Source organism: Onychostruthus taczanowskii, unplaced genomic scaffold, assembly GCF_017590055.1.
Source record: "Onychostruthus taczanowskii isolate IOZ18803 unplaced genomic scaffold, ASM1759005v1 scaffold5, whole genome shotgun sequence".
NCBI classification, from domain to species: domain Eukaryota; kingdom Metazoa; phylum Chordata; class Aves; order Passeriformes; family Passeridae; genus Onychostruthus; species Onychostruthus taczanowskii.
This window is the reverse complement of record NW_024502568.1, coordinates 7,352,558-7,366,328: the sequence shown is the minus strand read 5'-3', so window position 1 is coordinate 7,366,328 and position 13,771 is coordinate 7,352,558. Positions and strand designations below refer to the sequence as shown.

General features: G+C 43.6%; 2 protein-coding genes across 2 annotated transcripts; one reads left to right on the top strand and one right to left on the bottom strand.

Annotated features, from left to right (window-relative positions):
- The first annotated feature begins 39 nt into the window (after positions 1-39).
- On the top strand, positions 40-2,273 carry ATP5MK (ATP synthase membrane subunit k). The gene is made up of 4 exons (XM_041415696.1): positions 40-164; positions 1,041-1,138; positions 1,229-1,324; positions 2,190-2,273. The coding sequence occupies exons 2-3, from the start codon at positions 1,052-1,054 to the stop codon at positions 1,319-1,321; spliced, it is 180 nt and encodes a 59-aa protein (XP_041271630.1). The 5' UTR covers positions 40-164; positions 1,041-1,051; the 3' UTR covers positions 1,322-1,324; positions 2,190-2,273.
- A 1,163-nt stretch (positions 2,274-3,436) lies between these two features.
- On the bottom strand, positions 3,437-13,723 carry TAF5 (TATA-box binding protein associated factor 5). The gene is given in 12 exon segments (XM_041415695.1): positions 3,437-5,258; positions 5,540-5,717; positions 5,861-6,038; positions 6,949-7,113; positions 8,127-8,256; positions 8,873-8,993; positions 9,494-9,629; positions 10,083-10,246; positions 10,908-11,223; positions 11,887-12,127; positions 13,274-13,639; positions 13,642-13,723. Coding segments are annotated over 12 exon segments (2,295 nt in total). The 3' UTR covers positions 3,437-5,040.
- Between the last annotated feature and the right edge of the window lie 48 nt (positions 13,724-13,771).

The following is a 13,771-nucleotide window of genomic DNA, read 5'->3' as shown; positions in this document are numbered from 1 at the left end:
CGGCCGCGCCTCAGCCACCCAGCGGGGAGAGGGCGGGGCCAGGCCGCGCCCCGGGGACCGCGGCCAATCGGCGCGCCCGGGGGCTGCGCGCGGCGCATGCGGCCGCCATCTTGTGGGAGGGCAGAGGCGAAGGGCAGAGCGCGGCGGGGACGGCGGCGGCCCAGGTACGGCGGGGCGGCCCGGGCGGGGTCGGGTCCTGCTTCTGCTCCTGCTCCTGCCGGGAGGGGGACGGCGGCTCTCCGCAGCGCCGGGGCTCCCGCGACCTTCAGCCGCGGCGTGGCTGCCTCCGAGTCCCCGGCGCTGCCGCGTCCGTTCCCCGGCCCGGCCCGACGCGAGCGCGGGGTCGCGGGTGTAGCCGGGCAAGGACAGCGGGCTCCTCCGGAAAACAGGACTCGTGTTGTCACGGGGTGCCTTCCCGTCCTCGGAAGGGCGCCTCGGCTCTTGCCCAGGCTTTTGCATCGGTCAGGCACGAGAAAAGATGACCTTGGCTTGTCGAGTCTTTGCCGATAGTATGTGGCACGTTTAGAGGGGCTCTTCCATTAAGCTTTTTAACTATGGCACGGTCAGCTAACGCTTACCTGGTTCTACGGCAGAGATAACGCTGCTGGATGGGGCTGGGTGAGCGATAGATGACACACAGGAGCTGCGTTGGTGGCCAGCTGGTCCGTGTGCCTGCTGCAGGGACACCGGGGCTGCAGCGTCTGCCGCGCTGGGGATGCGCGCCGGGTCTGGGGTGCCTTTGCGGGAGGCAGGAGATAAGCGACAAATGTTTGTCCTAAACGTGACATCCTCTTCAGAAAAATGTATCTCTAAGCATTAAAAAACCACTCTGCTTTTATTGTGCAGTGAACCCTTTATTTGCTTATCTGCTCTGGATGTGCCTGCTCCTTATGTTTATCCACTGCTTGTCAAATGTCCTGAAAGTAGATTTGGGAGCAGACAATGGAATTATGAAGCTCAGTGTGGAGATTAGTTTGATTTTCCTATTGATCCTGTCCAAGTGACTTTATATGAATTCCCTGTCCTGTACTGTTTGTTAGGACAAGCAGCCATGGCTGGCCATGACTCGGGATCTCAACACCAGTTCACTGGATTTCAGAAGTACTTCAATTCCTACACCATCATAGGCAGGAGGAATGTATGTATTAAGTACATTGTTTTGTAGTCTTGTATAATGGTATTTTCTGGGGCTTAGACTGAAACTAAATGTAACTTTTCTGTTTTCCAGTATGTAATAGCAACGTACACAGGTGTTGCACTCCTTGTCTTGTATTTCAAGTTTAGGCCTAAGAAGCAAGCTCCTGCTGTGACAGATAAGTAAAAGGTAAGTGGCTGATGTTCCTCCAGGACCAGAATGCTTCACTGCCAGGTCAGGAAGCAGTGGTAGAGGACTAGTTGCCAAAAATACAGTGTAATGAGAGACAGAAACACAGGCACATGGACTTCCTATTTACCATTTTAAACCTCAAATAATCTGTAGCATTGACTTATTTGGAGGCATTCTGAATAAAGTGGATTATTAAAGGGAGTGCAGAAAGTATGGGATACAGTGTTCTTGTTCTTCTGATGTGGTAAATGGGACTAGGGATGGGATGCAGGGAGGAAGAGTAAGCAGGGAAGGAGGAACAGGAGGATGTTGCAGCAAAACACATCAAGCTTTGTCTACAAATATTAGGTGCCTCTGGTCTGCCCTTTTACTGTAAAATAGGGATAACTTGCTTTGTAGGTTATTGAAATAATGAGGTGGTACTTAAGGACTTATTTCTTGACTGTATTAGAATTCAAAGTAGAGATTAATGCAGTCTGTTAAGACCTTCGTTTGTACAGAGTACAGGAGCACCATATGATGGAACTGTGCATGTTGCACACATGATTATTCAAGGCCTGTGCAGAAGTGACTGGACTTGTATAGCAACAACCAAGTGTTACAAAATTTTGGGGTCACTTTCAAATAAAGAATTTTCACCAAAATGGCATTTAGGCAAAACCTGTGGGCTGTCCTCATAGCCTGAAGAAAGGGGTATAAAACAATAATAAAACATTGTTGTGTTAAGGGGGCATCAGCCACTTCTTCCTGGGTGTGCTGAAATCTGGCTGCTCGTAGCTAAAATAGTTTGGGCTTGGGGCAGGGGGATGCTCAGTTAACATTGTGCAAGAATTGCTATGTTTGACCTTTCTTCTCTTGGCAGGTTCCTGGCATGTCTGAACCTCCAGTCTGTGTCAGTGTAATGCAGGCTGACGACCTGTTGTGGCTAATAAAATATAAATAATTACTTGTTTTATTGGAAGTATGAAATGGTCCAAAAAAACCAGAGTGTGGTACTTCTCATTTTTCCTTCTTTGTCAGAATTAGTTGCTTGTAGCAGAGATGGAGCATCTGATTGTGTCATTACTATCTTAACTGCTGCTGTTGTAACACATCCTAAGGTGTTCTGAGCACCTAGGAAGGACCTTGGGGCCATAACACTGCACAGGGCCTGCAGCTGATCCAGGCATCTCCACACATCTGTGTCACAGCTTGCATGGGTTGCAGCCATCTGGTTGCTCCCACTGTTTGCATTCTAAGCCAGTAGCTTACATGGGAACTGTGACATCTTGTCTCAGTTGTCTGTATTTTGCACAGAACCTCTTTGGTTTTGATGGAAAATCTCTGAAAATAGGCTGACCCAGTTATGGTATTTGAGCTTTTTCTGTTACTGGTTTTTCTTGCAGAGGGAAGAAGGAAAATGGCTTAGCCTAGTGATGTTAAGCTCCTGTAACTCCACATTCATAAACAGTGACACAAATAGTCCAGTGATTACTTTTCCTGTCTCTTGTGAGAGGAGATGCTCTACCACAGTGAGGTGTGTGCAGCCTCCTCCCTGCCCAACACTCACACGTGTCTATCACATTCTCCAGTGTCTTTCTGTAGTGCAATTAACACTTGGAACCTTCCTTAGATGTCATAGTGCTGATGTGGGAATGTGATGGTACCACACTTCTGCCAGCAGCAGGGGTTGAACCATGCTAAAGCTTGCAAATCGTTTACTTCCCAAACTGAGGGCAGCAAACAGTTGGAATGATTGCTAGAAAAATGGAAAAATTAGTTACAGGGTCTTGATGCTCTCCTTTACTTCATTTTTTCTTAAAGCCATTTCTGTACATGCTGTGCCTGCTGAACAGACCTGGTCATCTTTCCCTCCTGAGTGTTTGCATAGGTGGCTTCAGCTGTATTTAATTCCCTCACTAAAGAATGGTGGCTGTTGAGTGTAATAATGGCAGGAGCTAGAATCTGTCTTCCTTTTGAACAAGATTTATATGGAATGGTTGCTTATCACTTAAACATTTCTGATTACTTTGTTTCTCTTAGTAGAGTTGTCACAGTTACAAACTGCTCTTGCTTCCACTCCAACCATTAAGGGAAGTAAATATCTTCTTGTAACATATAGACACAAACTAAGTGGTTTTAGTATTTATTATGATATCAAAAGTATAAAACTGTACAAAATACAAAGGCAGAATGTGGCAGTGTTTTCTTTAAGCTGTCAAAAATTGTACTTAAATTTAACTGGTCATATTGAGAGCTAGGAAATTTTGTTGAGGTATCATTACACACAAAAAAAAATCAAAATAATGAAGTTTTACCCTTTTTTCTTTGAAGAAAATATCTAGGTGAGCTTCCTAGTGAATTTTTCACACTTTATTTTGATGTATAATGCCTGCAGTATAGCTTTACTCTGTCAGAGCAAACAAGAGATGAAAGAGGAGGTAGTTCTCCGTTTACCTTAGAAATGACAAGTCTTGTTTTCATTTTCACTAGAGCCAGTAGATTGTTCAAGTGTCCAAGTCCTTACTGTGAAGTAATGAGGAACACAAAACAGATTTCTCTGCACAAATCTTGTAAGAGATTAACAACAAAAACCAACCCAGACCCAAGCCACACTGGACCTGCCTTTGGTGGTGGAGGTTTTGGTTCAAAGACACAGACGTCCTTCCCAGTGTTCTGCATGTTTTACTCTTCTCTACAAATAAACACAGCTTTATTGGTAGTCCAGAAGGACTCACTGGGTACAATCTTTTTGTGGATCGGAATTGTCACTCAGCAGACAAGCTGGCCTTTCAAAAGTGAACTGACCACACACTTATCCTTTCCTGCTGCTATAATGTTTCAATTTCTTGGCTAGTTTTACCAGGTTTTTCTATATTAAACCTTATGCAGCAAGGATACAGGTTATTAATGTTCTTTTACAGCTAATACAAAGTAAAGGGTTTAAGTCCACTTTTTTAATCGTGACTATTTCAGCTGTGCCTCAGTTCCCCCTTTTTATTTTCTCATACAATAAAGTATGAAAGTAAACAAAGTTCACACTGCGCTTCTGGTTGCTTATCACACTGACAGCACTGGCTACCTTTGAAAACAGTAACAAGATTGTGTTTCTGACACCTCAAAAGGGCACATCAGTTTGAAATCTGTTCAGGACTTAGTACTTGGCTGCATAAAAACCGTGCACGGAGCTCGGCGGCAGTTCCCCACAAGCATCGGGCGCTCGGCCTGCTCCGTCAATGCCCTGCTTGTTGCTATGATCTCACCACGCCTGCTGCCCAGCCCAGGCTGTAGTGAATCAAACTACATTCTTCTTTCCTGAAAATGGACAGTTTTGCTTGTGTTTGAGACTGATGAAACATTTGCTATACATAAATTAAGTGCTTTAAAAAAAGCTGAGAACACGTGTAAAGGCTGTTAACTTTTCACAAGTTTCAGCAGAGCTCAGTACCACCTCTGGGAAGAGATGGCTCATTTCATATGTACACATCTATGTTACCAAAAGCACCACGAACAGTTCCTTCTTTTACAGCCACAATGTCTTGTCAATCTCCAGCATTTTCAAACTGCAGATAAATATGAAACAGCAGAACTGAGAACTGCTGCTTGCATAAATTACAGTTTCATACTCCTTGCAATGGACTCGTGGGATCCTTCTGTTCAAGACATTCCCTCTCGTCTCACATCCTGAGGTCGCTACTGCAATGACTTGGCACAGTCAGTCTCAGCTTCCTGATCTACTGTGAGCTGTAGGCTCCTGCAGCCAGCAGCAGGTTCCTGCGTGTGAAATGGAGATGAACAACTGGGGTTGATTTAGTCATGTATGTGCCCAGTAGCAAGTCCTGTGAGTTTTCAGGCAAGTTTATGTGTCCAGTGGCTGTAGTAAAGTCATCAGTTTCTAAATCTTCAAATGCCTTCACAGCATCCCACAGACGAACTGTGTTATCCATTGAACCTAAAAAGAAAAAAACGGACAGTTTAAAGTATTTTGTTATAAAATAGAATATAAAAAATGGTTGTGAGGAGCAAGTTAACAGAAATTAAAGCTCAGAAAGCAAAAGACTATAGCAAGCCTCATATAGCATATGAATGCACACATCAAAGTTACCAGTCTTTGCTGCTTTTGCTAAGCAAGTGACTCAACTCTGTCTTTCTCAATTTAAAGAACTAATTTTATCATTCCTCTTCAGAATTATGGAATACAATGGACACTTCACTGTTCCTGGTGAATTTTACCTGATGCTAAGATCTCCCCATCCCTACTGAATCTGAGCGCATAGATAGTGTCTGTGTGTCCTTTCAATTCGCCAACCATCAAGCCATGTCCAATATCCCACAGCAGAACTCTTCCATCTGTTGCTCCAGTAGCCAGGAATCGTCCATTAGGAGAAAATGCCAGTGAATGAATTGGTCCCTAAAGCAGACATGGGGAGGCAGCAAAACAAGTTAATTATGTCTACTCACATTCAGTCAGTCAAGCTGTGTTCAGAACAGAACTGTTTAGAATCTCAGCATAGAAATAAAATCACTTGCACACTGTCAGTGATCTGCCTTTACCTTATGTCCAGTAAATATTCTTACACAATTCCCATTCAAAACATCCCAGAGCCTTATAGTCCTGTCTGCTGAGCCTGTAGCAATATAGTTGGAGTTTGGATGAAATCGGGTACACGTCACGTCTGCAAGATGGCCAGCAAAGATCCGTAATGGCTGGTAGTGATCTGTTGCCCACAGACTGGAAAGAAAAGCTGTATTAATAAAAGAACCCTACAGTCTCTGTATCTGTTGGAGCAACTCTAGAGGAAGCCACAAAAATGCTCAGAGAGCTGAAATACCTCTGCAGTGAGGAAGGGAAAACATTCTAGCCTGGAGAACAGTTGGCCCTGGGGAGACCTTGTTGTGGCCTTTCAGTATTTAAAGAGGGATTAGAAGAAAGATGGGGACAGACATTTTATCAGGGCCTATTGCAAAGGACAAGGGATAATGATTTTAAACTAAAGGAAGGTAGATTTAGTCTAGATATGAGGAAGACATTTTTTACAATGAGGGTAATGAAACACCCAAGTTGCCCAGGGAGGTGGGAGATGTCCCATCCCTGGATACATTCAAGGTCAGGTTGGATGGAGCTCTAAGCAGCCTGATCTAGTTTAAGATGTCCCTGCTCATTGCAGGGCTATTGGACTAGATGGCCTTTAAAGGTCCCTTCCAACCCAAACTGTTCCATGATTCAGTGATTGGTTGCACAATGAGAAAAAAAAGATATTGTGGAGTGATTTCTTATGGGTCAGTTTATTGAATTAGCAGGGTGGTTTTTGGAAAAACATACTTTTCAGAATGGAGAAATAAAGAATGTTCTGTCAATCTGTCAATTAGAGGAGAATACTTCTAATCAGAGGGTCACTTAGGAGGACAATGTCTCTTTAGTCATGAGATATTACTAATGTGTGTTGAAAAAATAGAAAAACCATGAGATAATATAATGTGTGTTGAAAAAAACCAGTAAAACTGCATTAACATTTGTTCAGTATTTTAACTGACATAAAATTTGATTAAGAGAGTGGGCAAGAGTATATCAGCTAATGAATTTTAGGGTTGATCCACCACAAACTGATCCAGACAAGTAAAAAACACATGCAGTTTCTTACCGAGCCACTCTGTCATGTCCACCAGACACAAAGTAATAACCATAAGGTGAGAACTGTGTATCCCAAACTGGATAATTGTGTCCTTTATATCCCACCAAACACGTGAATGTTTGGAGACTCCACAATCTCACAGTGCCATCCTCAGAACAGGACAACAGATAGTTCCTGTCACAGGAGAAAGTATAGCATATAACATATCAAACTCACACAGGGGCTGTATAAATATTGCACAAACACTGTGAAATGTTCATGATAGAAGTGTCCCCTCATCAGCACCAGTTTGGCATGTTTCCCACAAATCAGCATTTCAGTGCAGTAAGCAATAATAACCAATTCAAGCAGAACCCAGTCCTAGGCCCTTATGCAAAAAAAGAGATGATTTGACATTGATGATTCATTCTGATGGCACTTAATACTGAGGGGAAAAAAACCCAAAAAACACACCACAGAGGAGGTCTTTATTCAGGAATTCCAGTTACAGGAAAAAATTACTAGTAAACTGCTACACTGTATTATTTTTTAAAAGATCTTCTGTTACAACTCTGAACAAAATTTCATGATTCCCTGAAAGAGAATTCATATCATGCTCTCATTCTCAATTATAATTACAGACTATATTTGTTCCACACAAAGTTTACTTCTCAGCTGTGTTTCTGTGGTGTCTGTTTCCTGACTAATCACAAGCAAAAGCAAAACCTGAGACTTTAAAATCTCTTTTCCACTGTCCAGACTCCCCTTGTTATACAAAGGTTTTTAAAGATACTGTTCCAAACCTTCTGAAAATAAATTCTCAATAGAATATGAGAAACTTGTAGTACAATTATGTGCTGAGACTTTAAGTTTTGCAACACTCCAAGTTATAAAAGTGCTGCAGTACTTTTCCTCTCTATGTATCACTCAGTTAAAACCCAGCTTAAACTACAGTTTGCAAAACTGTAGTTTTGTCATCTAAATCCTAAATCTCCAAAACAGTGCTGGTATTCTCAGCTATAGTCGATTTCAGTAATAGCTGACAGAGCTCAACACCCTGAACTTTATGAGCATTTACACAGTTTCTTACAAGCTGCATGAGCAAGAATTGCTTTAGCTGGAAAAAGCTGCATTAAGAATATGTTCTCATTCAGTAGCATGCAATTAAAACTGAAGACAAGCAAACTAGTTAGCTTGTAAACTTTTACCTATCAGGACTGAAGCTGGTGCCATAGACAGGTCCACTGTGACCATATAAAATCTTCAACTCACTTGCTGTTTTCTCATCCATGATCCTCTCCAAGACATCATCTGATTCTTTGTCAATGAGACTGAGGTCTGCAAGATTTCAAAGTTCATGTATCAGAATAACTGTCAGAAGTTCAAAGATAAATGTCATCATGACATCATCTCAGTTAAAAATCAAGATTTAGAAATGTTTGCATAGGATCCAGCTTCAACCACAACACAAAGCAGCAAAATTAAAGCAGGCTGGTTTCCATGAATTTGAGTTCATGTTTAGCTAAGAACATTCTTTTCCAACTTTCTCAGAGTTCCCTCCTTTCCCCCATGGTACCTGTAGTCTCCCTCCTAGATCACCAAACCCCAGCTGTCTATGACACCCTGTAGTTACCATCCAGTTAAGAAGCAAGATGGCTAGTTCCACACTACTTATGGCTAGTTCCACACTACTTATGATAGTTCCAAGCTCTGTGCACTGACCACCTCATAGCAGGTGTACGTGACCAGATTTCTCATTCCTTTAAAACTGTTTCTAGCATGCAGGTAGCATGTAGGATGTAATCATATATTTGTGCATATATTGTTTCTTCAAAGTGAAGCATCCAACCACTACAGCCAGCTCTCCTGCCACAGGTATCTTCTTGTCTGTTCAGGCAGAAGACAAATGTCACAAGTTATGTATGCTCATATTAAGTGTTATTGTCTAAATTACCTGCAGCTGTTTTCACACTACGTAGCTTTTTTGGAGTCACAGACCACACTCTGACAGTAGAGTCAGCAAAGCCTCCTACAATCATGCTGGAGTCATCTGTAATATCCACTGCAGTCAGACCCTACACACAAAATATCCAGTTATACTGTTTGCACTCTCACTACACATTACAAATATTACAAAATCTTAAGAACTATTAAAAAGGTAATTTGACTAATTTACAAAAATAAAGAGAATTACTGTAGGATGAACATAAACATACACAAATTCTTGCCCCATTAAAAATAAAGGTTTATGTATGAAGTACAGTCAGAACTGACAAAGAGTATTGCTTTCCAGTACTCCAGTGCAAAACACTTACTGTGTTCTGCAGGAAACACTTAGGACAGGAAAAACAAAAGAAAGAATTATAGCAAAATCCAAGCAAAACCAAGGAACATGGAAATTTTATAGTTTAAGGAGTCTTTGAAGAGAATTTTGAACATTTTGGAACATAAATTTGGCAATGTTTAATCCAAATACTTTGATTACCCTTGCCAACATTGTTGTCTTTTTTCTTCAGCAAGAGTGATGCTCATAATTTTGACTCCCTTCCCCTATTACTCAAACTCTTTTACCAACCTGGTAGGCATTAAGGAATGTGTAGAAACAGATGGAGGGCAGGCACTCTGGCCCAAGACGCACTCGCCTCGCAGCTTCCTTCATATTCATTACTTTATCCAGCTTGTCAGAGTCTTTCAGTTCTGGCAGAGGAATTCTAGACACAAAGCACACATTTTTACCAAAAAAAGCACTTTCCTTACTGGTAATCCAAAGAGAGTGAAACCTTTGCATTTGAATACCTCAGTATTCAAATAAGAAACAAGAATTAGAAAATATAAAAGACTATGTAGAAGACTAACTGATGAGAAAGAGAGCCAGCTTTCAGAATTTCAGACAGGTACTGGAACAAGATAAACAACTGGGCATGACCTGAAATATTAGTAGGTAGCCAAGTAAAATTTCATCAAGGGAAATATAGACTGACTTGATGGACAATGACAGAGGGTTATAATCCAAGGGTTCCATGACCTCCCTTAGAAGTCTTATGGCTAAAGCTGTGTACAGCCAAAATAGCCAAAATTATAAAAATGCCATGTGAACAGAGATGCAGATTTGACTTGACAAGACTGGATTTTAAAAACTTCTCTACACATTATTTCCTTAGTACCTGTTTTGGGGAGGAGCATTAGGGTCCTGTTTTTTACTTTTTGACCCTACATTATCTTTTTTAGGTTTTTTCTTCTTTGGCTTTCCTTCCTCATTTTCTCCTTCTTCATCTTCATCATCCAAAGGCACATCAAACTCTGGTTCTTTCAATAAGCCGAAGAAAACCTACCAGCCAATAAAAAAATCACACAAGACAAAAAAGTAATTGCGTTCTTACTGAAAACCAGATTTTTTAATGGTGACTTTTCAATGTAGTCGTCCAAGCAATAGAACTGCCCCTTTAAAGCTGCTCTGTTTAATATTACAGCATATATTACTGCTTGGCCCATAAGGAACGTAGTACATTTTCTTCTGGTTTACCCAGCCAACTGATCTGGACAACTGTTAAGTTCTCCCACCATCTCTTAGACCTTCCTCAAAGTGCAATCCCCACCCTACCTCATTTATTTGTATAGTACTGTGGTACTACACACACAGCTCTTCTAGTAACAAACTGGTAGCAAGTCAAAATTACTATCTGTTGTACAAAAGAGGAAGCCAAATAGTCAGGTGTCCATTTTAAAACTCCAAAGTAATTAATGAGTTAGTTTTAGTTCAGTGGGCTGAACACAAGGTTGTATCTCAAAAGGATTCAGCAGTTTCGTCCACCTGACAGCAATACATTTTGATCTCTCTACTCCTGTCAACACCTGTTTGTACAGTTCTCTTCCTTTCTTCTGTTCATGCTGTCTTTAAGATATCAAGTTATGATTGTCAATCTATATTAAGGTATCTCCCTGAAAAAACAGGGAGATTTGTAAAAAGCACAACAATCTTTATCTCCTACCTTTGCTTTATTAGCCTCTCGTTTTGCCTCCCCAGCCAAGCTTCCAACCATAGCATCTATCTGTTGTTTACTGCGAGGCATTCCATCAAAGATATCAATGTAAAGATGCTCCTGAACAATGTTCCAGATCTGATTGTTCTGCTTTTCCTGAAGATGCCTCTTCAGGAGCTGGTAAGAGTCACGGGAAATGCGCAGCACGAACTTGCTCGTTCGGAAATCCAGCATGGTCTCGTTACCTTTCATGTGTTCTTTCTTGGTTAAGCTCGACAACACACGCAGGTCATCCTGGTAATAGCACTCCTGATCCCCATGAAATCTAGTGAAACAATTTAACATGTGGTAAAAGGTTTAGTCACCCAACTTGTTATAAAACAGTTGTGGCAAGGGACATTTTAACTATTTACAGAACCACTTGAGGGAAACAAAGTTATACTTTTGGATTGAAGTATTTCACAATGGTCTGAATCCACAAAACAAATTAAATCCTATTTTCTTCTCAACTGATAAACAAGTGAAACATAGTAAGAGTACAGAAAGTTATAGATTAGCCAGAAATTAATTTCTTTAAGCTCATTTCAATGTACATCCTACGATATCAGCAAATACTTATAGCATTCATTATTTTGGCATCTCAGTGCAATCTTCCAGTGATAAAAACTGACCCCACAATCTTTCCCTAAAGATGCAGAATCTCTTCACTGATACTTCTGCAGCATGGAGCCCATCAGCACACCATTAATATGGTTCAAACTCTGTCAATGCACAGTTCACTAGTTTGCACATCTTTCTAACAGGAGATTGGAAAAGAATTTAAGAACAGTCATTACAACCCATGGCATTGTTACTTGAGATTTCAAATCTCTTCAGTCTCTTTAGAGAAAAATAATACATATGCATGTATATGTATATAAATAGCTCACAGATTTAGCTGAAGTAGCAAACACAAAATAACACAAATGCACAAATGAAAATGAATTACCTTTCAAAAAAAGACTTTGCCTCACTCTCATGTTGATTGTAGACCAATTCCAAGTACATGTGCACAAAGAGAGGATAAAAGAGCTGAGACAGCTCTGCCCGGTGGCAGTCCAGGGAGCACTCGATGAAGTGTTTCAGCCCGCTGTAGTACTCCTCGTAGAGCGTGGGGTCCCCTTGCTGGTTGTAGGCCGACAGCACCGCGCTCACGTCCGGCTGGTCCTCCACAACCACCGCGCCCCCGACTGCAAAAGCACCAGCCAACAACAACAGCTGCTCACACAGTCTGGAAGAGCCAGCAAGCAAACAAACAGCGGCCACAACCCCCTGGTCAGGCGAGCAAAACACGTCCTGTGCCCATTCAGCGCCGAGTCTAAACAATACGGCTGAGAGCACATCGGTCCAGCAGCCAATTCTCTCCAGCAGTTTTTTGGACTTTCCCTGCCAACAGCTGCCCACTTAGCGCCTAATTCAGCCAGGATTTTAGATGTAAAGGAAGAAGCCACTAACATCGCCAGAACGAGGTATTTTATTGCTAGGGCTAGAAACTCTTCAACAAGGAGCAGAATGCAAAACATTCCCACTGTAATTATTTTGCTTCCAGTAAACAAGCAAGTTAAGTAGACTAAGTGAACAATTCACCAAGACCACCACACAACCATCACAGAGCAGGGACACGTAACACTGACAGTTCTGTTCCACACAGCAGTTCTCACACACTTCCATTGTTTTGTGTTTTATATAAACACAGCAATATCTGGTGATGCCAGGAACAAGCTGACTTTATGCTTTACACTCGCTGGAACACAGACTAGTCATTCCTGAAATTCCATTATTCAGTAAAGCTGCCTCACAGAACACCTTGATTAACAACACTTAGAATTGAATTACCCAAAGGACATCTCAAGTACTCAGAAACTCGATAAAGAAATGCAGAAAGCCTCATCTACAAATATCCCATGGCTCCTTCACCAAAACACCAGCAGCCTGTACATCAGACCTCTGTTCTCATCCCTGCGGCCAGATCCGGGACAATCCCCACTAATTACAATGGAAACTCCTGTTCCCGCTACTCGACCAGTTGCGATGGGACACAAATACAAGCGGGAGCATTTCTCGCTTCACCGTGCTCCCTGCAAATGCGAGAGACAGCCCGTCCTTGGTCCCTTGCTCCAGGAGATACGCATTTCTCCACGGATTGTATGGAGAAATGAGACACCCAGTCACCTCCCGGAACGCCGGGCTAGACTCTCGGTGGCACCGAGAGCCTGACACCGACCCTTGCGTCCCAGCACAACGGAGAGCCCCGAGGCTGCGAGCAGCACACGGGCTCCCCGCTTCCCGGGGTTCCCGTCCAGAGGGACCGACCCCGCAGTCCCCGCGGGCCTCACCTTTCCCCGGCGGCACGGCGGTAACTGCAGCCACCCCGGGGCTGGAAGTCGCGACAGTGGCGACGTTGCCTCCTATGGCGACGGCGGCAGCGCCGGTGCCCCGGCCGAGCAGCGCCTCGCCGGAGTCCCCATCGCTGCCGGAGCCCCCCAGGAGCCCGGCGCTGGCGGGGCTGAGGGCGCCGGCACCCAGGTCATCACCGAGCAGGCGGGCTTCGCGACGCAGGATCTCCTCGGACTCGCGGAGGTTGCTGCGCCGCAGGAACTGCAGTACGGCCACAAGCGTCTGCCGGTCCAACGCCGCCGGCGAGGCGGCCGGGCCCGGCGCCGCGGGCTTCGGGGGTGCCGCATCCCCACCGGCTCCCGCCCCGCGGGCGGCGGCGGCGGCGTCCCCGCCTCGGGGTCCGGCTGCACCGCCGCCACCTCTGCCGGCTCCTCATGCAGCGCCGCCATCTTGCGCCGCCTTCCATTCGCCGGCGGCGCACGGCCGCCGCCAGGCGC

Coding starts and splice junctions, on each gene's coding strand:
- ATP5MK (XM_041415696.1), top strand. CDS start 1,052: ATGGCTGGCCATGACTCGGGATCTCAACACCAGTTCACTGGATTTCAG. Junction 1,139..1,228: donor CCATCATAGGCAGGAGGAAT/GTATGTATTAAG, acceptor TCTGTTTTCCAG/TATGTAATAGCAACGTACAC.